At 58.3% G+C, this 25,748-nt stretch overlaps 1 protein-coding gene across 4 annotated transcripts in view; it reads left to right on the top strand.

Moving 5' to 3' along the window:
- The window catches only part of GALNT9 (polypeptide N-acetylgalactosaminyltransferase 9), a 120,214-nt gene that overhangs the window by 31,321 nt on the left and 63,145 nt on the right, over nucleotides 1-25,748 (top strand). For all 4 annotated transcript variants that reach the window (XM_055239755.2, XM_063614798.1, XM_063614799.1 and 1 more), the window contains one exon: nucleotides 10,309-10,489. In XM_055239755.2, coding sequence (XP_055095730.1) covers nucleotides 10,309-10,489 — 181 coding nt within the window. The remainder of the gene's footprint in view (nucleotides 1-10,308; nucleotides 10,490-25,748) is intronic.

The raw sequence follows: 25,748 nt of genomic DNA, 5'->3' as shown, positions 1-25,748 counted from the left end.
AGGCTGTCCCTGTCTGGAGGCTGTCCCTGTCTGGAGGCTGTCCCTGTCCAGAGGCTCTCCCTGTTCCAGAGGCCGTCCGTGTTTGGAGGCTCTCCCTGTCTGGAGGCCGTCCCTGTTTGGAGGCCGTCCCTGTCTGGAGACCAGCCGTCCAGAATCATGGTGCCGGCCACGCTCCCTGCACAGGCTCCAGGGGAGGACCCTTCCTGCCTCTTCCAGCTCCTGGTGACCTGGGCATCCCTGGCTGGGGGCCACATCATTCCGGTCTCTGCCTCCAACCTCACGTGTGTGCCCCTCCTCTGCGTATGTCTCTGTGTCTCCTCTTCTAAGAAGGACACACCATGTTTGGCTCAGAGCCTACCCGACTCTCGCACTACCTCCTCTTACCTTGATGACGTCAGCAAAGACCGTTTCCAGACAAGATCCTGCTCACAGGTCCCCGGGGCTGGGACTCTGCCTGTTTTTCTGGAGGACACAATTCAACCCACAACAGTCTGCACAGCCTTTGGCTCTCGGCCTGCACGGCATCCGGCACTGGGCCTCTCCTTCCCTGCCTGCATGGTGCCCGGCATGGGGTTGTCGGTGAAGCCAGGGCGTTGGGGTGGGGAAGAGCAGAGCAAACTCTCCGGGTGCCCGTCTGAAGGCCCCACTGGCTTCCCAGGCCGGAGGCCCCATCTCCGGCCCCTGGGCCATGGCAGCACCGGCCGCTCCCTGTGACCCCCAGTGCAGCCACAGGGACCACTGGTGGCTCCATCCCATAGTGGGTTTAGAGGGATTTGGTCTTGAGCCCTGCAGCCACAGGCAGGGCGTCTCCACACTTTTACCAGTTTCTTCATCGTTTGTCCTTGTTTCCTGGTGGGATCAAGCAATCCTGCCTCTTTGGAAGGAATTCTTTGTGAAAGAAGATATGAGGCCACGCTGGAGATAAGAGACAGGGAAGATGAGAGCTCCAGAAATCCGGCTGCGAGGCGCCCATGGCGACCTTCCTCACAGGCAAAATCAGATCTGTGGGATTTTCACTTTTCGGAGCTATTAACAGATCCCTCCCGCTCCAGGGAACATGACCGGGAAATCCAAGAGGCTCTGACCGCACCTGCCCTCCCAGAGGCTGCCCCGGGTCTGCACCTGCTCCTGCCCTGCCCTCCCAGAGGTGCCCGGGTCTGCACCTGCTCCTGCCCTGCCCTCCCAGAGGCTGCCCCGGGTCTGCACCTGCTCCTGCCCTGCCCTCCCAGAGGTGCCCGGGTCTGCACCTGCTCCTGCCCTGCCCTCCCAGAGGCTGCCCCGGGTCTGCACCTGCTCCTGCCCTGCCCTCCCAGAGGCTGCCCCGGGTCTGCACCTGCTCCTGCCCTGCCCTCCCAGAGGCTGCCCCGGGTCTGCACCTGCTCCTGCCCTGCCCTCCCAGAGGCTGCCCCGGGTCTGCACCTGCTCCTGCCCTGCCCTCCCAGAGGCTGCCCCGGGTCTGCGCCTGCTCCTGCCCTGCCCTCCCAGAGGCTGCCCCCGGTCTGTGCCTGCTCCTGCCCTGCCCTCCTGGCTGGAAGTCCTGACCCCCAGACTCTCCTTGCTCCTGCCCTGCCCTCCTGGCTGGAAGTCCTGACCCCCAGACTCTCCTTGCTCCTGCCCTGCCCTCCCGGCTGGAAGTCCTAACCCCAGCCTCTGCCAGCACCTTGGCACTACGTGGCCGCTGCCACCCTGAGCAGGACGCCTGAAGCCTCTGAGACCTGGCTCCAAGGCCAGAGCCTGAGTGGGTCCCCAGCCTGGCAGCCTCAGCATCACCCGGAGGTCACCAGAGCTCCTGAGTCTCCTGCCCGACGTGCACCTGTGGATCAGACACTCCTGGAGGGGCCTGGTGGGCTGTGTTTTAACAAGGACCCCGGGTGATACAGCTGGGTTTGAGAAGCACTGTTCTCAGGCTGCTGTTCACGGAGGAGCATCACACCATCAGGGGCCTCACCGGGCCTCAGGGGCACAGGCTGGGGGCCATGGGGAGGCGGCTCCCATCTCTCTGCTGACTCTGGTCAGAGTCATTCATTCATCGGACCCATCTGCTCCAGGGACAGCTCTGGGGGGAGGTCAATGGTGAAGACCTGGTGCCCCAGGAGGGCCTGTGCCCCCCAGTCCCACCAGCCCCACCAATGTGTCCATAGTGGTCACCAGAATATCAAAGTACCGTCGGCTGCATCATTCACAGATTCTGTGTTTGCAAATGTTCCTCCTCCCTAAAATTCGTCTGTAATCCCCAAACCAATGCTTGTGGTCTTCCACGGCCATTCACAGATGGGCTCAGAGGGGCAAGATCTTTGGTCAAACAGGGCCAGGCTCCACTTCTCGTTCCAGCTCCGACTGTAAACGGGGTCCCCCGGCTTCTCGTTCTGGCCCTGACTGTAAACGGGGTCCCCCGGCTTCTCGTTCTGGCCCTGACTGTAAACGGGGTCCCCCGGCTTCTCGTTCTGGCCCTGACTGTAAACGGGGTCCCCCGGCTTCTCGTTCTGGCCCTGACTGTAAACGGGGCCCCCCGGCTTCTCGTTCTGGCCCTGACTGTAAACGGGGCCCCCCGGCTTCTCATTCTGGCCCTGACTGTAGACAGGGTCCCCCGGCTTCTCGTTCTGGCCCTGACCGTAAACGGGGTCCCCCGGCTTCTCGTTCTGACCCTGACTGTAAACGGGGTCCCCTGCCTTCTCCATACTGCTGCTTAAGTGGCACGTTGTCTACATTTTTGTGCTTTTTGTGCTTTGGTGATTTCACTGTTTAGAACACCCCAAGCACAGGCTGAGGTGCTGTCGGTACCCGGGCACAAGTGTCTGAGACGTGCCTTGCAGGAGATGCATGTGTGGAGAAGCTTGGCTCCAGCGTGGGTCATGGAGCTGTTGGCTCTAAGATCAGAATCGTCAAATAGGTATTAAATGAGGCATCTTTACGCAGAAACACATGGAAAACCAAGTTACCTATTGAGGGGCTGGGGAAAGCGTGTGGCCAGAGGCGCCCCAGAGCCCAGAGCTCCCCCTGGAGCGAGCACTCAGCAGCCACCATTCAGCATCCACGGCGTCTCTAGAACCAAAACCACTGCAGATGACAAGAACTGACTGTATTTCCCTGAGAACCATCAAGTGAATGCTGCCTGGAGGCCCCTCCCCTGCAGCCTCCGAGCTGCCCGAGCCCCGCCGACCCCAGTGCTCCCGCGTCCCCACAAGTCAGCATCTAAAGGCTGAGGCCTGGCCGGCTCGGCCCCACTGTGGGGTGAGGCTCAATGCCCCCAATTATGGCAGCCCCGGCCCCGCCACTCCCACACCTGGTGAACAGAGCTGAAACCCCAAATACCCCTTCAAGTGTGCGGAATTCCTAGGGACGTGCGTTCTGGACCCTCCCTCTGCCTGTGCCACCTAGGACTCTCCTCCTGGTGGGAAAATCTCGCTTTCCAGCATTTTCCGTGAAAGCTCTGCACATGCGAGGCAGCATCCTCCGCACGGCACTCATGAGTGTCCCGTGGATTCCACTGAACAACGGTGGTCCGGACTTCCTGTCTCACCGACTCCACGCTCTCCCCACCCTCCTCCCCTTCCCTTTTCTCTGGACTCACACCCACTCCCTCGGAGCAAGCAGTGCCTCCTTCGCACGCCCCGCCCTGCTGGACGCTGGAGCTCTGGCCCAGGAGGTGGTGGAGCCTGGTGTCCGGCTTCGGTGGGGCCTCGAGACTTTCCTTCAAAGACAAGGCTCTTCCCACGTTCTGCGCAGTGTTGTAGGGTGAATGCTGGGGCCAGGGTGTCGGGCCCAGCCAGGACCAGGATGGTGCTACCTGGTTTCATGTGGAGACCAGGACCTTACAGCAGGGCCCGCAAGGGAGTTAGAGACCCGGGTCCCGCCTAGCAGAGCCCACGAGGCATTGGCTGGGCTTGTCTGTGGCTCAGCGTCTGTGTCTCTTCGTTGTGGGGGTGGGGAGGGAGGTCTTGCCTCTCCCATGGGATCGGGGGAGGCAGTGCCCTGGCACCCACTTGGAAGGGATCCATTCACCCACCTCGGGCGGCTCGCCAGGTACACGCTGTGAACACATGAGGCGCTGGGGTAGATGGCAGGAAGGCAGGACAAAGCCCTGTCTCTTGCACATTGAGGGGAAGCAGAGAACATGGCAGAGGGGACAATTTTAGACGGTGATGAGTTCTGAGTTCTGGGAGGAAAATGAGGCAGGGACTGAGGTGCAGTCACCGGGAACCTGGGAGGTCTCCAGGGTGCAACCCAGAGCTGAGGCCCGAGTGAGGGCAGGAGCCAAGGCCCTGGGGCAGGAAGCAGGAGCGCGGCTGGCACACTGCGAGCGAGGATGCGACCCACGAGGGCTGCAGGAGCTGGGGGGCCGTGGCTGCTGTGGGGGCTGCAGCTGCCGTGAGGAGCCGGAACCGCAAGTGCAGCAGGATTTGGGCCCATGGCTCCCAGCAGGGGAGCGGCTCTGGAACCCTCTATAAGCTCGCACTGGCTGCTGAGTGGACAACTGCAGGTGTGGGGACGGGGAGGGGATGGGGAAGCAGTGGGGAGGAAGGGACTGAGCGCGTCTGGTCTCCAGGGGTGCCAGAACAGGTGTGGACGTGGGTGCTGTGGATGTGGGCGCCATGGATGTGGGCACTGTGGATGTGGGTGCTGTGGACATGGATGGTATGGACGTGGGCGCTGTGGATGTGGGTGCTGTGGACATGAGCAATGTGGCTGTTTCTGCCTCTGCTTCCTCCTCCCGTGCTGTCTATTCCTGGACTAGGCAGAGGACAGCACAGAGAACAGCCTGTTGGGCGGCAATGGCTCCATAGCACAGTGCCCAGCACCCCAAGACACAGCACGTTGGGATGGTCTCGCTTACACCCATGGTGCCGCAGGGGCAGGGCCGCCTCTCACTGAGGGTCTGTGGCTTGGCCGGACCGCTCTGCATGGCGAGGCCTGTCCTAGGGCCCAGGCTGGGCAGCCATGATGGGGTCTCTGTGTGTGGTAAGGGCAGATGGGGCAGGTACCTGGCTTTGCAAGGTCCAGGCTGGGAACTGGGACACCATCACTTGGGCCCGCTTTCCACAAGCAGCTCACAGTCCAAGCCCTGAGTCAGGGAGGTGGGAAATCAGCACCCCCGATGAAGCCACTGCAGAGAGGAGTGAAGAACCATGGCCAGGAACCTGTGTCCTGCTGACACTGGTGTCCCCCAGGCAGCTTCTCTCAGCAGCTACAGGACAGTGACAGCACTAACTCCACCAGCCAAGAAAGAAGATTGGATCCGAGGCAGCAAAGGCTCCTTCACCCCCAGCGCACAACCAGTGCTGGGCTCAGGGCTCCTCAGCTCCATCTCTACCATCTGCACAGTCCTGGGATGGGCACTCAGTGGTGACCTGCCTGTGACCAAGGAGGACCCTCAGCCAAGAGAGTCAGGCAGCTCAGTGGGCAACAATGTCTGGACCAGGGGCTGCTTGGTTCTTTTAAGCACAGACGCAGTGGTGAGGGGAGGCATGGAGCCCCTGGGTGGAGGGAGGGTGGGAATGGCAGCCTCTCTCTTCAAAACACACTCATTCGGAGGCCTGGCAACCCTCACTTCCTCTGCAAGGAAGCTGTGAGCAGTGGCGTGGCCGGGGTGTCCCCTAACCCCCATGCAAGTGACTGGGGACCACAGTGAAGGCCCAGCTCCTCCGCTCCTTCTGGCCAATGAAGCAGATTCAGGCAAAGCTGGGGGCGTCTGCCAAGTCCCCTTAGCTGTGTAACGTGACACTCACTGGTTCCAGGGATTAGGATGTGGACAGTTTTGGGGCTGCTGCCAACCACATAAAGTAAAACCAGTTTGCCATTCATGCAAGGCAGGGGCGACTAGAGAACAAGAAGCATCCTTTGGGATTAAATATATGACAACAAAACCAATTCAATGGACAAGCTAATTGGCAACATGGCACGACAAAAGATCAAGCCGATGAGATGAAAACCAAGAGAATGAAAATGGAGAATGAAGCGTCGGGAGGCAGGAGATAAACCGGGAGGGGAAACGTTTACTTAACAGAGGTTACAGAAGAGAAAACAGGGATGTCAGATGGGAATACAGTCACATCATTAACAGAGCAAACTTCCTGGAGCTGAACGTCAACATGAGTGTGGATTGCCAAGCATGACTGTGATTCACTGCAAGATACGCCCTGACCAAATCTAGGATCCCAACAACAACAAAAAAATCAGTTTCCAGAGACAGGCAGAAACAAAATGCCAGTCTGAAGAAGAAAGAGGGTCCCGCTGACCTCAGAACACTCACAGGCAGCACTGGGCACTGCATGAGGGGAAAAAAGCCATCAAGCCTGGAATTCTATACCCAGCACAATTATCAAGCCAGCATGAGGAGCAATGAAAGAGACTTCCAGGCATGTGAGGGCTCAGGAAGTTTACTTTCCACACGGCCCTTCTTCAGTCTTTAGGGATATACTTCAATGGGATGAAGAGGACGTCCAGGGCCTGAGCAGACGTGGGATCCACAGGGCAATGGAGCCCACCCAGGCTTAGAGCGAGGAGGGCCCAGGGGTGGCCGCTGGGCAAACGACTGATGCAAAGGGACCCGGGAGTGAGAATGCCGTGAGGCGAGGGCGCTGAGGGCCGGCCCTGCAGTTGGGAATGTCTCTGGGAAGATGGGGCTGTGAGCCCGGTCACATTGCCAGGAGGCCCGAGCTCACACGGCAGCAGAGCATAGCTGTCGGGAGGAGCTGTTCCATGCCACGTTGCCTGGGTTCAAACACGGTTCTGATGCTGACCGGCCCTGTGACCTTGTGTGTGTTGCCTGACCTCTCCGAGCCTCAGTTTTCTCATCTGCAAAATGGGGTGAAATACAGAACCTATGTCCCAGGGGTGTTGTGGGGAATGACACATTAGTGCATGTGAAGGACACTTGCTCGGTAGATATTATTATTCTTATTAATTATCTTCGTATCTGTTCTAAAAGGGCATATGAAAAGTCAAGATCCAAACCTAAAGCAAGTTAAAATATGCATAATTCTGAGAAATTAATAGCGTAACAGGAAAATCAATGACATTGTCTTGACCTCTGAAAGTTCTTCATTAAGTAGCACAGGTTTAGTGGGTGATAGAATTATATTTCCGTCCTAGTGTCCATGCCGTGCTGGTGCCATGGTGAATCATAACTACGTAATCCTGACGTGGGCATGTCAATTTGCTGCTTTTTTTTCTTGCTTGCTTGCTTTTTTTGAGATGGAGCCTCGCTCACTCTGTTGCCCAGGCTGGAGTGCAGTGGCGCTATCTCAGCTCATTGCAACTTCCACCTCCTGGGTCCAAGCGATTCTCCTGCCTCAGCCTCCCGTGTAGCTGGGATTACAGGTGCTTGCCACCATGCCCGGCTAATTTTTATATTTTTAGTAGAAACAGGTTTCACCATGTTGGTCAGGCTGGTCTGCAACTCCCAACCTCAAGCGTTCTGCCCGCCCCAGCCTCCCAAAGTGCGGAGATTACAGGCGTGAGCCACCGCGCCCAGCCTGCTTCACATTTCAGAACCACTGTGTCGTCAAGTCCTGTGGACACTCACTCACAGTGACAGAGCCGAGCGTGGGTGTCACAGATGCCTTTAGGGACGTAAAAGTAGCAGCATAGCCGAGCGGCAGGTGGATCAGGGCGCCCATTTCTCATCTGATGAAGCTGGGAGTCTAGAGATGCTGGCTAGAGTTGAAGCTTCCAGAAATAGAGGCTTAAGTGTTCCTTTTGAGGCCACCAAGGTAACCACAGAATCACTAAAAATAATACCTAAGAAAAATCGAGGGAAGGAGGAGGGGGGCAGGGGAAGAAGGTGGGGTGAAAACGGGCTCAACCCCTCATTTTTCATGCCAAGAAGTCAGGGGACCTCGTCTCAGGCTGACGAGGCGGGACCTGGATCTTCAGCAGACACAGTGAGAAGGACTCAAATCAGAACAAGGCATCCCCTCTGAAGCGTGGCACTTGGAGAGGAGACAGAGCACACAGATGATAACTCTCCGTTTCGTGATTTTCTGGATTGTTTGAATTTTTCAATGCATGCATATTTTATTTTACAAGTGAAAAAGTAAAGCCCCAACGCCGGGCATGGGGCAGCCGTCCGGAACCATGCTCAGCCACCCTCCTGCCAGGTCCAACACTGGGCATCGGGCAGCCGTCCGGAACCACGCTCAGCCACCCTCCTGCCAGGTCCAACGCCGGGCATCGGGCAGCCGTCCGGAACCACGCTCAGCCACCCTGTAGCCAGGCGGCCAATCCCCACCTGGGGCCTGAACCCGCGGATGATGAGGTGTCTCTCTCTCGAGTTAGAAGCTGCTGTGCCTGCCTCTGGGAGACATCCAGTTCCAGACTTACCAAAGTGAAAAATGCAAGTGCAGTATCGATATTTTAAAATAGCGTGATTACATATTTATCTCGCAGGATTAAAATAAGAAGGGGAAGTGATTTGTGTCATTTTTTAATTCTGTGTCCAATCTGTATCCTTCAGTCCTACATAAATATGAACACTTTGTTTACTCATTTAAAATGGAATATTCCAGAAAGTCCAGAGGTTCCGGGAGGCTCAAAGCCTCGGCTCTGCTGAGGGGAGAAAGCCACTCACTGCCCTGTGGGGGCTGGAGGGTCACAGACTGGAATCTTCCCAGGGCATTGGTCCCTCCATCCCCGGAGCACGAATCCTACAGAGATCCCACCAGGCCCCAGAAGCTGGCGCCGCAAGAGAAGGGCCCCCCCAAGGCGGGCAGCTGTGGGACGTCAGCATCGGGTATTTCCCAAGTTTGTGTTTCCACTGGCCTTCCTCCGAGGACCACAGACCTCTCTGTGCAAGCTGACAAAAGGCAGCCCAGCCTCAAGGGTCCATGCCGCCTCTTTCTGGCTTAAAACTACTGCCCAGGCACCTGCCCCCAAATCCAAGATGCCCCAGAGACTCCCAGCTCAGAGACAGCCAACAGTGCCATCTTTGTGGGGAGACACCCCTCTCACCCCCGTTCCCCTGGGAACAGCATCTCCAAGCCACGTCCGCTTGCCCAGCACAACTGAGCACCTAGAACTTTTCCTGGCCCAGCCCCCTTGGGCACCCGCTCCACACACCCTGACCAAGCTGCCTTGGGCACCCGCTCCACACACCCTGACCAAGCTTGGGAGCCTCCCTGTCAGCCCAGAAGTTCCACCGGCACCTTTCCAGTCAACACTGCTCCACCCCGGCGTCCCCGTCCTGCCCCGATGGCCATGGGGTGGGTTATGATTCCGTCTGTTCTTGAACCTCAGGCTGGCAGCCACACGGGATGAGGTCTCCTGTGTTGATTATTTGGCTTGGCGTCACGTGTGTGAGCCACGTCTCGGCTGCTGCCTTGTGTCGACGGCTGGGTTCTTCCTACCCCAGAGTAGCAGCACGCATGTGGATGTGTGTTCAGCTCAAGTTACACAGGCGAGTGGTGTCAAGGGCTGGTGGGGATGGTGGCAGTGGCGTGGCGTTTAAAACACCTAATCTTAGAGTCGTTGCAATTTTTGAGTTAATATTTTTAACATTAGTAGGCCTGACTGTCAGAGCAGTTTCGGGTTGACAGAGACTGAGTGGAGTTCTCACATCCTCCATCCCCCAGGCACAGCGCCTGGGCATGAACGTGTGTGACTGTGTCACCATTGATGAGCCGATGCCGCCTGATGCAGGCGACTCACTGAGGGCCGTGGCTCGCGGCGGCGGGGGGGGGGGGCTCACTTGGTGTCACACCTGCTGTGGGTTTGGACAATTGCGTAAGAACAAGTATTGGCCGGTGCCGTGACTCACGCCTGTAATCCCAGCACTTTGGGAGGCCTAGGTAGGTGGATCGCTTGGGGTCAGGAGTTCAAGACCAGCCTGACCAACACGGTGAAATCCTGTCTCCACTAAAAATATAAAAATTTGCCAGCTGTGGAGGTGCGCCCATCTACTCAGGAGGCTGAGGTGGGAGGATCACTTGAGCCTGGGAGGTCCAGGCTGCAGTGAGCTGAGATCATGCCACTGCATTGCAGCCTGGGTGACAGAGCAAGACCCTGAATCAAAAAATACATAATAATAACAGATATCTACCGTTGCAGCATCACACAGAGTCCACTGCCCTCAACGCCTCATGCACCACCCATTCATCCCTCCCTCTTCCGCCTGGCACCGCCCTCTCACTCTGCACACAGCCTTGCACTTTCTGGAATGTGCTGAGCTGGCAGCCTGCCATCTGCAGGGAGTTTGCTGGGCTTCTACCAGGGGGAAGCGGCTGTCGGGGAGAGGGGTGGGAGGGGCGTCTCCTGGGTGCGGCAACAGCGTGTCCTGGGCCTGCCTGACCTCCCTCTCTTCCTTTCCCCCAGGCCTCGCCAAGCCCATTGGCCTGGTGGAGGGGCCAGGAGGCCTGGGCCAGGGCGGCTTGGCGGCCACCCTGCGTGATGACGGCCAGGAGGCGGAAGGCAAGTATGAGGAGTACGGCTACAACGCTCAGCTCAGCGACCGCATCTCCCTGGATCGGAGCATCCCCGACTACCGGCCCAGAAAGTGAGTGACTTCCCCCACCCCACGCCGGCCGGGGAAGTGAGCGACCCCCATGCTGGCCAGGGACCGCCCCACGAGCTGCGGGCTCCTGGGAGAAACGCGCAAAGGTCTGCTGTGGGAAAATGGAGCAGTCAGGAGCCCCCACCTGTGGGGCCCTCCTGCCTCCTCTGTCTCTCTCTGTCTCCCTCTCTCCTTCTCTCAATCTTTCTGTATCTCTCTCTGTCTTTCTCTATCTCTCTGTGTCTCCACCCCGCCCCTACTTTTGGCTGCGGGCATCCTTCCCAGGGCCTCGCCCTAGGCTTGGGGCACCCCTGCCATAGCTGCATCTGGGGACCGCGGAAGCTGGGCTGAGGCGCCATGGCTCACGCAGCACAGGCGCCCTGTGTCAGGCCCTGCCAGCCCTGGTCCCACCTGCTGTGGCCTCAGTCACTGCTGAGCTGGGTGTCACTTGTGTCTGAAGCGAAGGGCATTCCCGTTCCATCCATGGCCTGCACACCTCCCATCCTGTCGCCCCCAGGCTGAAAGAGTGGGTGAATCAGGAGCCAAGCCCTGGCGGCCACGGCTTTGCCTCAGCGCCACTCAGGATGGAGCCTGGTCTCTGACCCTCACACCCGCCCTGAGGGAGCAGCCGCGACAAGCGCCGGATTAACTGGCATTGTTGCTCAGATGAAGTTCAGCTGAGTTTGGCCTTTGGGCCTGGGAGCGACGGGCAGGCTTGGCCAGCCCCTCCTGCGCCTCTGTCCGCAGAGCCAGCCCGCAACAAGATGCTCCCTGGGAGGGCCCCTGGTGGCATTGTGCTGCAGAAGCTGGGCACTCAGGGCTGCCCAGTGGGGCCACGTTATCACCGTGGGGTGGTGGCGGGTGGCCTCAGCCACACTTGCCTCCTCCTGGAGCTGCCTGAGGGAGGGCAGGCAGGAGCGCAGCCCCCTCTGCAGCTCCTGGTGTGGTCAGCCTGCCCCACCCGTCAGGGGACCCTGACACCAGGATTCTTGGGCTAGGAGCTCATTTGAGATGGGGATGGGGAGGCTGGCAGGGAAGAGAGGGGAGGAGCAAAGGCATGTCTCAGCCCCATTCCATTCCTTGTGACTCAGGCAGTGGTTCCCAGGGCGTTCACTCACCTGCTCTGGGGTTCCCCGCGTGTGGACAGAGGGAGGCGAGATGGCTGGACAGGCCCGCAGGGTCCGGCGGTGCAGGGAGCACCCTGGGCCGCGTGGAGGTTGATGCAGGAACCCGGAGCTCCCTGTTCTAGCCAGGTGGGGCCCGCTTCACCCCTTTCCCACAAATGCGCGCTGGGTACTGATTCTAGGTGTGATGAAGCTTCCTTAGACAGCACAGTAGTGCAGATGAGGCATGCCCAGCTCCCGAGGCTCTGATTCCTCCTGGAGGCGTCTCCACGAGTCCTTTAGACAAACAGGGCTGAGGCCTGGGCCTGGAGGCTTTGGCACCTCAGCCACATCCAGAGTGTGACAACATTATTTTATTTTCATTCCACTTATTTTCATGGTTACCATGATTTAACACAAGTGATGCCAGCTTTCCATTTGCAGCGGTGAAATGAAGATTCCCTTTCAAATAAAAAATGCATGTAGTTTTAAAATAGGCCAATTTAAAGAAACATACTCTATAAATAAGAACACAGTGGTGTTTTCATGTGGCGCCAGCTACAGGCATGAGGCTGGAATGACTTCGGTTTGGAAAGCGGCTCGTGTGTGTTAGCCAGCCTGTGCACTGAGGGTGCACGGTGTGTGTGTGTGCGTGTGCACGTGTGTGTGCGCGTGTGTGTGTGTGCATGTGCATGCGTGCGCATGTGTGCAGGTGGATGCAGGTGTGTGCATGTGCACATGCATGTGTGTGTGCGCACATGCGGGTGTGTGCGCATGTGTGCACGTGCGTGCGTGTGTGTGTGGTTTTTGAACGCTCCTGTGTGTCCTGAATTTGGGGGTGAAATCTGTTTGCTGTCAGGGCTAGCCCCACTGCTGGAGTGAGCACCGTTCTTGGCTGTGAGCCTCCAGGCAGCTGTTGTGCGGCGGGAAGACCCCCGAGACCACCTTGACGGTCCACAACTTGCTAGAAGGACAGACAGGGCCCAGACAGGTTGCTCTTCCCTGCTGTGGGTTCTCACGGCAGAGGACACGGGTTAAAGTCAGCAGAGGGAAGAGATGCCCAGGCACAGCCCGGGAGAGGCCGGGCGCGAGCTCCCAGGTGTCCCCTCCCAGGGGGTCCCGTGGACTTGATTCTCCGGCACCCATGCGTGACAACATGTGTCAAGCGAGGCCAGCCAGGAGCCCCTGAGCCTCGGTGTCCAGGGTCCTCACCGGGCTGGTCTCGTGACATGGCTGACCTCGGTCTCCACCCTCCAGAGGTCAAGCTGATGCCGTGAGGCCAAGTGCCCACCGTGAATCCCGCCATTGCACAGACCAACTGGGGCGGCCAAGGCCAGGTGAGCAGGGCCCTCGTCTCCGGCAGGAGGTTCCAGGGCAGGGAGGGGCCAGACGCAGATGCTCATGGTGTGGAGGAGCCAGCTGCCAAGTTAACCCTTTCCTGCTCACAGCAACAGTGGAAACATCAGAGCCATCTGGCAGAGGAAGATCCCCAAGTGCCCCGCCCCTGTCCCCATCATTCTTCCCGTCACCTGGGAGGCTTCCAGCCGTGAGGAAGGGGCGACCCCGGCCCTGCTCTCCCGGCCTGCCTGTTTTATCTCCTAGCTCTTGCTGTAAGGGAGGAAGGCTGCGTCCGGCACTGGTTTTCGAATCCCTGCAGGCCCTCGGTCCCCTGTGGAATCCTCTGGAGGATCCCAGCACCGCTGTGCATGACCTTGGTCTTGTTGGCAGGCGGGGGCCCTGTGCGTTGTGGGGTCCAGTCGTGGGGGCCGGGTCGTCTCTGAGTCAGGACTGAACCCGAGCTGGGGGTGAAGCCCTGTGTGACCCTCTGTGTCCCCCCGAGGTTTGTTTTCCAGAGGCCTGAGAGGCTGGACCCGGCTGCTGAGCCAGTGCAGGGTGGGGCGAGGGTCTCTCGGGTCCCATCCTCGCCCCATATCAAGGGGTGGCTTTTCTAGCATAGACGTGGGCCTGCGTGTCACAGATGGTCATTTGCCTCGTGAGGTCCGGTCCCGGCTCCAGGTGGAAGTCCACAGCCCCTGTTCTGATCCATTTTGGCCCAGCTGCAGATCCCGCGGCCCAGGTCTAAACCAGTCAGAGCGTGAAGGTCACCCCAGACCTAGGGGTTGGCTCAGGGCTGCTCAGGTGGTTTAAGCCAGTCCAGTCAGAGTGAATTCTGGAATTACCAGCGGGCCATCGAGAAAAAAACAGGCAGCCTTTTCCCACAAGATGAAACCAAGGCTGGGAGCTGGGGGAGCTGCAGCCACCTTATCATCAAGAGGGGAGAGCTTGGAGCTTCCAGGGTCACCCACGAAACCCAAGAAGGGGCTGGTGTCTGAACACCTAGATCCAACTGTTCCCAAAGCAGACCCACTTGGCTTTGCAATAAATTAACACGTGCGTGGGCACAAGCACATACACATACACATGCACGCACACACCTGCACACACACACCTGCACACACGCACACACACACGTGCACACACATGCACACACATGAACACACGTGCACACGTGCATGCACACATGCATGCACACATGTATTTTTAATTTTTTGTTTAAGCACATCTGAATTGGTTTTTCTGTTCTTAGAGCCACAGGGGTCCCATTGGATTCCTCCTCTGTGGGATTGGGGACCCTCAGGCCTGGGCTTGCTGTAGTGGGGCTGATTCCCCCTCTGTGGGATTGGGGACCCCCAGGCCTGGCCTTGCTGTACTGGGGCTGATTCCCCCTCTGTGGGATCGGGGACCCCCAGGCCTGGCCTTGCTGTAGTGGGGCTGATTCCCCCTCTGTGGGATCGGGGACCCCCAGGCCTGGGCTTGCTGCACAGTGGGGGTTCTTGCTCTTCTTTGGAGGGTTCAGCATCCTGCTGCCTCCCCCCAGGTGTAGGTGGCCCCCGCTGTAGGAAACCTGTCGCCAAGATAAAGTCTGGCAGAAGTGGCCAGTCCCAGCTTCGTTCTTACGTCACAGAAGACGACATTGGGGTGAACCTTGACAGAGCCGGCATTTGCTCTATAGCTTCACTGATAGAAACCCAGTTTACAGATACTCTGGTTTGAAGGCACACAGCTCTCTGCCTCCTGAATTAGAGAATGTGAATTTTATATAGATATTTACACATGTATTTATATCCCATTTCTTTCCCAAAAAAAGTGAGGAGGCTTTGACACCAGTGACACACACACCCCACACCCAGCCCACCCCTGCACATGTGGCTGAGAAGCTCGAACGCGAAGGAGGCCTCCTGGCCGCTCTCCTGCCCCTCACAAGCCCTGCCCACAGTCTCTCCGGCTCCACGCCCAGCCCGGAGCTTCCCCGGTGCCTGTGGAATGGATCACAGGGAATTGTTCACATGCAACAACCCTCACAAGTGTACCACTTAGAACGCAGACCCCGGTGGACGCTGGGTCTTATCCATCTTCCGAGGGACCGCTTTCCTAAAAGGAGCTTGGGTGGAGAGACCCGAACCCGGCGCAGCTCAGCAAGTGTGGCTGGGAAGCGTCTCCACGGTGCCCGGCTTTTCCCTGGGGTCATTGAAGAACCGCTGGCTGCAGACCGCGCATTGCTCCCTTAATCCCTGCAGCAAGGCTTAGAGGCAGAGCCTGTTAGTGTCCCATTTTACACATGGGGAAACTGAGGCAGGAAAGGTTAAGTCTCTTTATTCAGATCCCACACAGAGTAGGTGGCAGAGCGGGGACATGGAGTCTAGAGATCTGACAGAAAAAGAGTGGAAACCTCAATCATTCTGAGGGACCAGATGGGGGTGCAGGCTGAAAGCTGAGCCCGGGAGGGGCTGGGGGGCCGCCCTGAGGGGTCTCTTCCCCAGGGTCTTGTCTCCCTCTGGGGCTGGCTCTGTCCCACTCCTTCCTCTGCTGGCTCAAGAGTCGGGGGGCTCCGCCTCCTCTCCACAGCTGCCGCCTGCCGGCCTCCTCCCGACTGCGAACTGGGGACACAGCCTGTCTCCCTCTCCAGCCCTCCGGGGAGGACGTGGGGCCCCCTTCCCCTAACTGCTCTCAGAAGCTTCCATGCGGGCCCCTTCTGGACACTGCTTCACAGACACAGACAGGGCAGCGGCAGAACTTGCAGATCACAAGGTTCTGTTTTCACCCAGAGTCTCCGTGCTGCCAGGCCGCAGGTCCTCAGGAATGCCTGTGGGGTACATCTGTCTCCAGGGCCTCCTGTGAGTGTCTCCTGTCCTTCAGGCATCTCCTCACCTTGGAGAAGAGACATTTGTGTCCCTCATCCTCTAAAAAGAAACCCCTTACCGCTGGCCATCCTGATAGTTCAGTCAGTAAGACATAAAATCCAATTAGAAATGGCTCAACCCAAAAAGGGAATTTGTTGACTCAGGTAACTGAAAGGTAGGGCTTCAGGCATGGCTTGATCTAGGGGATAGTCCAGCCCCTGCCTGCTCTCGGGTTAGATGTACCTTGACTCTCTTAGGATCCTTACAGGAAATTGATGGTGCCCTCACGTGGACATAGGCAGAATCCAGGAGACCTGGTGGACACTGGGCATCCAGGAAGTGAACCAGGAGACCTGGCGGACACTGGGCATCCAGGAAGTGGATCCAGGAGACCCGGAGGACACTGGGCATCCAGGAAGTGGATCCAGGAGACCCAGAGGACACTGGGTATCCAGGAAGTGGATCCAGGAGACCCAGAGGACACTGGGCATCCAGGAAGTGGATCCAGGAGACCCAGAGGACACTGGGCATCCAGGAAGTGAATCCAGGAGACCCGGAGGACACTGGGCATCCAGGAAGTGGATCCAGGAAGTGACCGCACTGGGATGTTCTTCTCTCCATGGCCTGAAGGGACAGGGGTGAGAATCACAGGCGCCCAGCAAGAGCTGAAGCTGCAGAGAGAGGACAGGGGGTAGAGACAGTAACTTTGGAGAGAAGAAACCACTGCCAAGACTGTGGGGAGGGGACAGGGGTTGCGCCTCACTCTTTCCACCCTCCAGACGCTGTGGTGGGAAGGGCGGGACGTGGCGCCCACGTGGTGGTGGGAAGGGCGGGATGCGGCGCCCACGCGGTGGTGGGAAGGAGGTTTAAACAGAGCCTTGCCTGAGCCCCTCCCTGGTGAAGCCCTAGATGGCTTTAACCCCCACTCCCAGCCCCCGGGGGCCTCGGGGAACCCAGCAGCTTGGCCCCGGCCTACTGTCTCCGGGGCTTCCCAGAGCCGGCAGGGGCCAGAGAGGGGTTAGAATGGGGAGGAGGAGTTTAGAAAAACCAGAGGGTGTGGGAGTGAGGGGGAGGGGGCTGGGGCAGGGGGAGGGCCTCAGAGCTGCTGGCCTGGTCAGAGCGCCACTGACTGGGTGGCTTATAAACAACATGAGGAGTTTCTCACCGTTCTCGAGGCCGGAAGTGCAAGATCAGGGTGCCGGTGGGGTGGGGCCTGTGGTGCAGGGTCTCTGCCAGGTTGCCAGCAGCTGTCCCCTCCTATCCTCATGGAGTGAAATGGGCGAGGGAGCTTGGGACTCCCTTGAATATGGCACAAATCCCGTTTCCCAAGGTTCCCTTCCAGAACCATGTCCCTCCCCTTGAAACCAGTGGTATTCTGCACCCATCGAGACAGGACATCCGGGGTGACGCTACGTGCCTTCAGGGCGGCTGTGCGAAGGTGAGTTGCTTCTGGCCCAGTGCTGCCAGCAGAGCCGGGGCTGCGGGGGAGCCTCCAGCAGTCCTGGAGCTGCCAGGCTGTGAGGCAGCCCACACGCTTCACATGGGGAGTCGACGCGGACAGGTCCTGGGGCAGCACGAAGAGAGGCGTCCTGCCAGTCCCAGCGCTCCAGCCGCAACCCAGAACCCCCCAGCAGGTCTGCCCCAGCGCCAACCCCGGCAACTGTGGCAGAAAGTCACACGACGGTCTGGTCGCTGCATGAAGCCACACGTTGGAGGCCAGCTATGCAACAAGGACAGGGACATGGGCGAGGAACAGCTCAGACTGGACGTGGCATCGTGGTGACACATGGGCATGTGATGTTAGCAGGCGTCTGTGGGAGTCTTCCATCCCCTACAAGCAGCCACAGAAGCTGCGTCTTGTCCCACGTGAGTGGGTGTGCCTGGCCATTGCAGGCCCCAGCAAGCATCCGTGGATGATTAAAGAAGTAAACAAAAGCAAGCTCAGCCGGGCCCACTTGAAACTCAGACTTGGATTCCCTGCATGGCTTTAACCCCTCAGAAGCCAACTATCCTGGCAGAAACTGCACTGCTGATTGGTTTAGTTTGACAGGGCTGGTCATCGGAAACACACATAGAATGTAGGAGTGTGTGTGTGTGTGTGTGTGCATTCCTGTACATGCGCATGTGTGTCTGTGTGTGTACATGTATGCATATATCTGTGTGTGCCCACAGACGTGCATGTGTGCACGTGTGTGATGTATGTACATGTCTGTGTGTGTCCACAGATGTGTGTGCATGTGTGGGCACGTGTGCACATATGTGTGTGCATGTGTGCGTGTGTGTGTGCCTGTGTGTGTGTGTTCTGGCACCAACAGGTGATTCCATCCACTTTCAAACCCAACTCCTCGCCACTTTCTCCATTAGCTGCGTTACTGATTTCTCTTTGTCAGACGTAGATGCTTTTCTAATTAGGCAGTGGCTTTAATTATGCCACAAAGCACATAACATAGGTCTTGGTTATTAAGACTGGCCCGTGGGATAATGAAAGGAAGACTGGCAAATCCAAATTAAGCAGAATCATAAAAATGAATGACCTTATCCGAGAAGCCGTCCTACATCCCAGCACAGTAACATGCCCCTGCTCTGTGTTTGCGGAGTCTTCATGCATGTTAATTGTTTAAGCCTGAGCAGCCTGGGTGTCAGCTCTAATAGGTGCAGATTTACTAGATGGCGCTTTGAGGAGCTGGGAGCAGGTACCTCAGCCCAGTCCAGATTCCTGATGAAGCTGCTCTGTTTAAAGCCTCCTGCGTCTCGGCTCTGTGATGAGAAGGGAGTAGACGTGGACAGTGAGGATGGGAGAAGACAGGCACCATCGTGGAGATACGCGGCGAGCCATGTGGCTTTTCTGCAGGGACAGCTATCAGGTTTCTTTCCTCGTCAAGGGGTGGGAGCTGCGGCCAGTTCCCCAGCTGACATCTTCCCGTCTCACACACGCCCGGTTCAGTCCAGGCCTGGGGTCTGTGCCCTGGGCAAGAAATGTCTCAGGGGGAGTGGGACCCTTGGGTGAGCTCAAGGGGAACACACTCCCACTGGCTGGTCTTTGCCTTTGAAGCAGCTCTGCGGGCCTCTCCGGGCACAACTTTAAGCAAGCTTGTCCTTGGTTCATGGAAGCCAACCGGAAAGCTGAGGTTCCTGCCCTGTGGCTTCCTGCTGCAATGTGGATTCACTGGGACCTGTGGGGCAGAGCCCGCTCGATGCCAGGCAGCCCTGGACTCTAAGCAGAAAGAGCCTTCTCAGGCCTGGGATCCAGCTCCCCCTTCTCCTGCTGTGCGGGTGGCCTGGGATCCAGCTCCCACACACACACCTGGGCACACGCACATGCACACACAGCCTCTCACCCACAGACCCAGCACACACCTGGAGACAGACAGACCTCAGACGGACCCTGGCGGCCCGGCCGAGGCGCTCGTATCACCCACGGCTCCTGTTCACAAGGTGAAGGGCACGTGCCGATCGCAGACGATCACTTCCACACAGACTTGAATAATGTGGGTTTCATTTGCATGAAATCCACCTGGGCTGGACCAGGACTCCTTCAACAGCAAGTGACAGAAAATCCATCTCAAATTGGCTCAAGCTAGAAAGAGAGGCAGTGGGGAGAGAGACAGAGAAGGAGGGAGGGAGGGAAGTGTCCCTGCAGTGACGACCTGAGGAAGCCCTGGCGTTGGCCAGTAGGATTCACGGCTCAGGCGATATCATCGGGCCAGCGTCTTGCCAGCTCTGCACGCTCCTCTTGGCCTTGCTGGCTTAGCCTGAGCCTCCACTGTCTGCAGGAGGCTGCAGCCACTCCAGCCTCACGTCCTGTCTCCCGGAGCCCAGCCAACCTCTCCTGGCTCTGATTGGGCCGTGCGTCTCTCCCCGAGCCTATTGCCATGCTGATTGGCTCAGCCTGGTCCTGTGCCCTCCCCTTCATCCGGGGCTGGAACTCCACCCAGCTTCTTAGGGAGTTCCTGCTGGGGTGAGTCCCATGTTTTATGCGGAGGAGGAGGGAAGGGGCTGAGCAGGGCAAGAGCAGAAGTCCACGGCCTGGCAAGGACAGCCTAGACCCGGGGGAAAGAAGGGACATGGAGGGGCTGAGCCCTGTCGCACGTCATGCCCTGCATGCCGGGCTGGGCATGGAGAGGCTGAGCGCGCAGTCCGGGGCTGAGGCTGGGAAGCCCTGATAGGTGGCTTAGAAGTGAGTTGGTGACAACTGGACAGTTCCCCAGGAGGGGCAAGCACCTGAGTGATGGGAACAGCCCCTGCTGTCAGGAGCCCATGGGGGGAGTGTGCACGTGTGTGCGTGTGTGTGGTGTATCCTGTGTGCACGTGGTATGTTCATAGATGTGTGGTGTCTGCACATGTGTGCGTGTGTGTGGGGTATGTTCTTGTGTGTGGCATATGTTCATGTGTGCATGTGTGTGGTGTCTGCACATGTGTGCGTGTGTGGGGGGGTATGTTCTTGTGTGTGGCATATGTTCGTGTGTGCATGTGTGTGGTGTCTGCTCATGAGTGCGTGTGTGTGTGGTGCTGTGGCTTCTAATTCAGCCCAAGCCACAACTTAGACTTTTAATGTTACGTTCAAACAAAACCATTTGGAGACTCACCCACAGCTCTGAGGCTTTGGATGACGCCTGCTCATCACCTGCCTTCCTCTCTGCTGTGTGCAATGAGTTCAAGCTCTGTAAAGGCCACACATGGAGCCCTGTGTGCGTCTACAGTTCTGGGTCCCAGGATGAGGGGGTGAAACAGCAAACCCACACCCAGAACCCCTGCCCCAGGAGCCCCGGCCAGCAGGAGAGCAGGGCAGGGGTGCAAAGAGCAAGCCAGGGGTGGGGGCGGGAGAGGCAGAGCAGCAGGCTGGAGGCCAGGGCCCTGGTGGGATTTTATGTTAAGCACAGGGTGAGCCTCTTGAAGGATGAGGGCATGTGTGGCCATCCAGGTGGGGGTGGGGAGCGCAAAGGCCCTGGGGCAGGAGCAGGCCTGGAGCGTAGGCCACAGAGCGAGGGGCCGGGCCGCAGGTGAGTGAGCCAAAGGGAACCAAGAGGGGATGGTGGAGGGAGCGGCCTGGCTGAGCAACCCGGGTCTTTGACCTTCTCAGGGGCGATGGGAAGCCTGGAATTGCATGGGCTGGTGCAGAGGTCACCGTGGCCTTGCCAGGCCTGGGAGTGCAGCCGCAGTGCCCAGGGAGGTGAGAAGGGGCTGGCCAGGCTGCCTGTTGTGAAGAGCGGAGAAGTGTGAGATGTGGAGCAGGGCATCTGGCTTTTCTCTGACCTGCGATGGGCTGGTGGGAGCAGGAGTGAGCTGGTCTCACTGTGAATGTGAAAATACTGGTTGGGGCCCACCACGGTGGGTCTTCCTTCAGTGGCTAAATGCGCCGAAGGCCTCCAAGCTTGACAGGGTTGAATTTCCTCTGAGCCCTGAGGCCCTGGGAGGGGCGCCCTGTGCTCCCTGGATGGGGCCAACATTCCTGGCCTGTCCCCAGCTGCGTCGCCTCTGCCCAGCCCTCAATCACTGCTGCTCTCAAGCGGCCCCGGGTGCCGTGATCTTGCTCAACTCTGATGCTTTCCAAACAAGATAAACTTAGTTTATTTCCTGTCTGACAGAAACGGCGCCACTTAAGTCCTGCAAAGAACCCTCGGGTTCCACTCAGGCTGAGTTATTCGGGGGCCACTGCTGAAGGGTTTGCATTTGTTTCCTCTGTGACATCGGAGTGTGGAGGACGCTGTCTCCAGCACAGGGCCAGGGACCAGGGCTGCTCACACAGAGCTGCTGGAGCCTACGGGGTCCCGGCTGTGGGTCCTGGGCTGCCCGCCCCCAGGAAGGGCACCTTGCCACTATTGAAGTGGGGCGAGCTGATTCAGGCACAGCTGGAAACTAGGAGGCAGCCAGCAGCAGCTGCACCGAACAAGAACAGGAGCCCCAGGCCGAGGTGGACGCATCGCACGAGACCAGACCGGCCAACATGGTGAAACTCTATCTCTACTGAAAATACGAAAATTAGCCGGGTGTGGTGGCGGGCACCTATAATCCCAGCTACTCGGGAGGGTGAGGCAGGAGAATTGCTTGAACCCGGGAGGTGGAGGTTGCAGTGGGCTGAGATTGCGCCACTGCACTCCAGCCTGGTGACAGAGTAAGACTCTCTCAAAAATAAAGAAGAAAGAAAGGAGAGTCCGGAAGCCACTGCTGCCCCCACCAGCAGAGTGGAACGGTGGTTTCATAGAACAGACACAGCCTGGCCGCGAGAATGAGCACAGTGCTCACAGCCACTCGGGGGGAATCTCAGGAACTCAGCATCAGGGGGAGTGGGGCCCTAAGCCCGTGTGTGGGAGACAGCGGCCGTGGCGTCAAGTTCAAAGGCGAGTCGGGCACGGCTGGGGATGGGAAGGTGTGGGGCAGAGCCACAGGGAAGGCCCAGCCCAGACGCACACGAGATCCAGAGACGGCGGCCTGCGAAGCGGAGGGGGTGGACGCCGGGGTGAGCACCCACTTTTCTAGACGGCAGCCTGCAAAGTGGAGGGGGTGGATGCCGGAGTGAGCACCCACTTTCCTAGATGGCTGCCTGGGAAGCGGAGGGGGTGGATGCCGGGGTGAGCACCCACTTTCCTAGACTGAGCGTCGGGCACAGGCTTTGTATTGCTTCATTCATCGTCGTATTTGATGTATGTTTGATAAATATCCCTTTAAAAATTAAAGCCAATTTGTTAATTGAGAGGGGTACTGTATTATGGGTAAAAGAAATTATTTTATGCTAAGTAGTGCTGGGTGAAAAATGAGGTGTATGTGTTCCATTATTTCCAATTTAAACAGCAATTTGTCTACAAAGGTTTGTGATGAGTGTCAGGTGTTAGGTGCACGTTAATGGCATGAAGTAAGATAGAGCGTTCTCCTGTGGAAAACACAGAAAAGTCCAGAAGGAATGTTCAAGCAACCTGCCTGGGCGCTCCCACAGCTGCTGGGTGTCACAGGAAGCCAGGAACTAATTTAAGTGCCCGGCAGTGGGGTGGTGGCGCTGCAGTATTTTCTTCTGCACAAGTTTGCTGCAGGGGCATCGCGGAGGGCCTGTGTGGAGCCACCATCAGAACGCCAAGAAGCACCTGCCCCGACCCCGTCCCACCCCGCACCATTACCCACTCTGTCCCATTGACGGGGCGCCTCCCTGGGTCCTCGTGAGATCTGGGCCAGGCCCACAGGGTTCTGCTCGCTGGTAACAGAAGCCTGGGTCCCGTGATGAGCATGCACAGCCCACAGAGGGGACCCTGCCGTGCATCTGTCCCCACGGTGCCTCCCCTGATGGCTCTGGGGCTGCTCTGAGTGGGGGGAGCCGGGCGGGGCGTGATGGCGTTCTCCTCTCTCCTGTCTCCTCCTCCCCCCGCCCTCGAGTGCAGCCTCTGGCCCTGGCAGTGGCAGGTGACTGGAGTTTGGTCAGCTGGCAAACGTGTCCCCAAGTCTCAGAGACACACACAGTTCACGTGTGACTGCCCTGCTGAGAACACATGTGGCCCCACATGGCTGCTGCTGCCACAGTAACACACACAGCACTGAGGGGTGCACGGGGGACAGGCCTTCCTGGCAGCCACAGCCTCCCCAGCGTGGGAGCCTCCCTGCGCGTTCTGTGCAGGGCCCTGCCCGCCTTGGGGCCCTCGCCGTTGCTGGCCCTGTTGACTTGGGACCTCGGCCAAGGCTGAACCTGAAACAGCCTCCGGCAGGGCCCATTTACCGACCCCATGCCAGAGCATCACGCGAGGCACGAGGCCACAGCTGCCCCAATGCCGTTTGTGCCTAAAAAGCAGGGCACAGCGCCAGGCCAGTGTTTTGTGGGCAGACCTGGACACTTGTCACACTCACGTCGGCGTCACCTCGGGGGACGGGGCGGGGCCTGAGGGTGGGCGTTGGAGGGAGTCTTCATGGATCTGTCATGGCTTCATTGTTTTAAAGAGGACAATCTCTTAATTTTATGGTGTGATAAAATTGGTTCAAAATGGGATAAAGAAACCTGGAAGAAACACACAAGAAGGCAGATGTACAGGTGTGCGGGTGGGAGCGGCGGGCGCAGAGTGACGGATGGAAGCCGGGCGAGGCGTGATGGCATTCTCCTCTCTCCTGTCTCCTCCTCCCTCCGCCCTTGAGCCCTGGCAGTGGCAGGTGACTGGAGTTTCATTGGCTGGCAAACGTGTCCCCAAGGCTCAGAGACACACACAGGCTGTTCACATGTGACTGTCCTGCTGAGAACGTGGCCCCACGTGGCCGCTGCTGCCACAGTAACACAGCACTGAAGGGCACATGGGGGACGGGCACAGAGTGACGGGCACAGAGTGACGGGCACAGCGTCTGTCGTGGGGAAGCTGTGGACAGCGGCGGCTGAGGCACCTGCTCTCCCCTCTGCTTGACTTTTAAGGACTGTGCTGTTGTTGTCTCATTCTCTCTGCCCCTGTCTCCTCCTTCCCACCTTCCTCCCCCTCTGTGTCTCTCTGCTCCATTTCCTCCTTCCTGTCTCTGAATCTCTGCCTCCTGTCTCCTCCCCCACTCCTCTTCCTCCCTCTGTGTGGCAATGACTGACTGTCATCTCCCTCTTATCTTTTCTCCTGCTCTTCCTCCCTGATAGAATTCTGAAATGTATCTGGGCTCCAGCCAGAGTGACGACCACATTTCCTGGCATCCCTTGCAGGGTGCCGTGGCTGTGGCTGTGGCCGTGGCCATGGCCATGCCTGTGGCTGTGTGGTCGGGCTCTGGCCGGGAGATGACAGCCGATAGCTCCACCTGGGACCTCAGACACATCAGATCCATTTCTTCTTAAAGAAAGAATTGAAGTCAATTAAAGTCAGATTGAGTTCCTATTGATTACAGTCGTAGAATCGGAACCATTATGCACACAAGAGCTAACGTGTGAAGCCAGCTGTTCCCAGGGGCTCCTGTCCCTGGAGTTATCCCCAGGTGGCACCTGGCAGGGCACAGAGGTGGCATCACCTGCTAGGTACTCCAGGCCTCAGCTCTCTGGTTTGCCCCTGGGCAGGGCTCCGTGAAGCCTGCAGGATTCTGTGCCTGCCTTTGCCTTCTGGAGGAGGTTCCTGGTGATCATATTTCAGGGAGACACAGGGTTTGGCTTGACTCCCAGCCCCGCTCTATGACAACTTAGCTTCTGTTTCTCACACCCAGGATCAGAGGTGCTCACTGTTTGCCAAGCTCAGTGTTTGTTGATTCCATATTTTACAATTGTCTTGGCCACAGTCAATGGACTGTTTTATAAAAGATGTCTGTTCAGCACTATATCCTATAAAAGGCGTGACCCTATTTCATTTCTTGTCCCTAAATGGGACTTGTTCTTGTTGGAATAACTAAACAAGAGCAGTCTCAGGAGCAGTTTTCTTTGAAGAGTTTCTTCCAGAGCGTGGCCCCTGAGACAGAGCTGGAGACCGAAGTCACCTGGGGGTGCCCTCAGTGAGAGGGTCCGTCTGTGCAGTTCAGGCCTCAAAGCTGTTTATAAAACAGGCTGGGCCTAAGTTATCTGGGAAACTGGCCGATCCTGTGCGCCCATCTCCCTCGCTTGTGTGTGCTGCAGGCAAAGGCCAGGCCTGCATAGCTGGTTAGACACGGGAAAGTGAGCAGCCAGGCCAGGGTCCCAGCAGGCACCACGTACCACCCCACCGGGCTCCGGCCCCGCGCGTTTGAGACCTGCCCCAAGTACACGTTCCCAGCGGCGTCTATTTCACGATTCTGCCCTCGGCCCCGAATCCATGGAGCCAAACTCCTGCTTTCTTCACAGTCACTTCTGGTATTTGAGCTGAAACCATGTCTGACCATGGGCCCAGCTTCCTACGCCCCACCCTCCTGCTCTGAGCGGCACCTGCCCCGGGCAAAGGCCACCCCGCCCTGGGCTCTGGGACCCGGCACGGGCTCCTCCCCGACGCCCCTCCACCGTCTCTCGCTTTTTCCGGCAGCACCAGACGCAAAAGGGACTCAGTGGCTCCCGCCGGAGGACGTTGCTGCCCTCCTGCCCCT

This window comes from Symphalangus syndactylus, chromosome 13 (assembly GCF_028878055.3).
Source record: "Symphalangus syndactylus isolate Jambi chromosome 13, NHGRI_mSymSyn1-v2.1_pri, whole genome shotgun sequence".
NCBI lineage: Eukaryota > Metazoa > Chordata > Mammalia > Primates > Hylobatidae > Symphalangus > Symphalangus syndactylus.
The sequence above is the reverse complement of the archived record's forward strand: the minus strand, read 5'-3'. Positions and strand labels throughout refer to the sequence as shown.